Here is a 1,858-nt window from a genome sequence, read left to right on the forward strand (position 1 = left end):
TTTCTTTTTATTTTATCAGCAAATTATGTTAATTAAAGCTCATGCTAAGAAATGTTTCCAACTGAGTTCAAGAAAATGGAGAAAACCTTATAATCAACCATACATAGAAGATGGAAAAGCAATAGAGAATGCACTGATGCATGCTCAGGCATCCAGGTAAGTAAATCCCAAAAGGCTGAATCTGTTGATCTGGACGTAGCGTTTTCAATGGGAGAAACATTCTCCTTCAGTCACTTGGATGAGTGAGGAAACATTTCTCCCACTGAAAACGTTACGTCCAGGTCAACAGATTCAACCTTTTGGAATCTAGAATGCAAATGATGGTTGATAAATAGCTATGTATGCAATGTGACCACTGGCTAAGTTAGGCCAATGCATAGCCAGTGGCCTCAAGGAACTTTATATTGCATGGTAAAGACCCTGCAATATAAAAGAAACCCCCAACAATCTAACGATCCCCTCTGAGCAAGCACTTGGCGACAGCGGGAAGGAAAAACTCCCTTTTAAGAGGAAGAAACCTTCGGAAGAACCAGGCTCAGGAAGGGGCAGCCGTCTTCCACGACTGGTTGGGGCATAGATGGTACAAAACATGGACATAGCTTGTTTGTTGGAAACATGAAGCCAATACAGAAGAACCTTAAGTGTCACACATGCTCGGTATTGTAACAACATTTTCTGACCTGAATGCCTGGTTCTCTGTTTGGAGATTTCCAACTTTTTCCTGCAATGCCAGCTTCTCCATTTCATACTCTTCAAGCTGAAGGTGCATTTCTTCTTGCAGAGCCTGTTCATTTTGTCTCATTTCCCTCCAACAATCATTTATCGTTTTGGTAACGTCCATCCGACAATCATTGATTGTTTTGGTAAGCTCCTGTTCCAGAGCTTTGTTATATTGCCTAATTATATTTTTCTCATCTTCAGAGCTTTCGAGTTGTTTGAGAAGCTCTTCAATATTAGTTTGGAATGCCTGGTTGTCTGTTTGGAGATCTTCGACTTTGAGCAGCAATGTTATCTTCTCCATTTCATACTCTACATGTTTACGGTGCATTCTTTCTTCCAGAGGCTGTTCATTTTGTCTCATTTCCTTCTGACAATCAGCCAACTTTTTGGTAAGCTCCTGGACTTCCTGTTCCAGAGCGTAGTTTTGTTCCTTTATTCTGTTATTCTCTTCTTCAAAGGATTTGAGTCCTTGCAAAACAGATTTGAACTCCTTAACTTCTTCCTGAATAGCAATGTTTTTTGCTTCAATTTCTTGTTTCAGGTCTTGGTTTTGATTGTTCAGAGACTCATTTTCCTGTTTTAATTCCTCATACAGTTCCTTAAAATCTTTGAAATTTTCCAGGGTTGTGTTTGCCTCATGGATGTCATTTTGAAGAGCCTGGATTTGCTGTCTCATTTTATCTTTTTCATTTTGAAAAGTCTGTTTCAAGTCAAACATGCTCTGTATTATAGCATCATTGTCTAATCTGTATGCCTGGTTGTCCGTTTGGAGATCTTCAACTTTTTCCTGCAATGCCAGCTTCTCCATTTCATACTCTTCATGTTTACAAGGCATTTTTAAGTTGTTTTTAAGTTGCTCCAGAGCACTTTTCCATTCTTGATCATTTTGTTCATAAGCACTCTCCTTTGCTTGAACTTGTTGTCTCAAAGCTTGATTTTCACAGTGCAAATAGGCAACACAATAGTTCAGCTCTGAATTCTCCAAGCAAAGCTTCTCATTTTGTAGTTGTAGTTCCCTTTTGTTCTTGTTTTTAGAAAACCCATATTCTTTGAGAAGCAGTTCAATGGTTTTTCGGAGGTTTTTGTTCTCATTTTTGAATTCCCTCACTTGCTGGCGAAGGTTTTCATTCTCTTCCAT

At 38.9% G+C, this 1,858-nt stretch overlaps 1 protein-coding gene across 2 annotated transcripts in view; it reads right to left on the bottom strand.

Moving 5' to 3' along the window:
- LOC102208967 (uncharacterized protein PF11_0207-like) overlaps positions 1-1,852 on the bottom strand; it is a 22,792-nt gene extending 20,940 nt beyond the window's left edge. The window contains exons 1-2 of one of the 2 annotated variants that reach the window (XM_013915846.1): positions 731-1,852; positions 508-688 (exon numbers count right to left, since the gene is read on the bottom strand). In XM_013915846.1, coding sequence (XP_013771300.1) covers positions 638-688; positions 731-1,555 — 876 coding nt within the window. In that variant the 5' untranslated portion in view covers positions 1,556-1,852 and the 3' untranslated portion in view covers positions 508-637. Of the gene's footprint in view, positions 1-507; positions 689-730 lie in introns of those variants that run through there. The other variant, XM_005752760.2, reaches the window with a different exon arrangement.
- Between the last annotated feature and the right edge of the window lie 6 nt (positions 1,853-1,858).

The sequence above is a fragment of the Pundamilia nyererei genome, unplaced genomic scaffold, assembly GCF_000239375.1.
Source record: "Pundamilia nyererei isolate P.nyererei 1_Seehausen unplaced genomic scaffold, PunNye1.0 scaffold00378, whole genome shotgun sequence".
Taxonomy (NCBI): Eukaryota; Metazoa; Chordata; class Actinopteri; order Cichliformes; family Cichlidae; genus Pundamilia; species Pundamilia nyererei.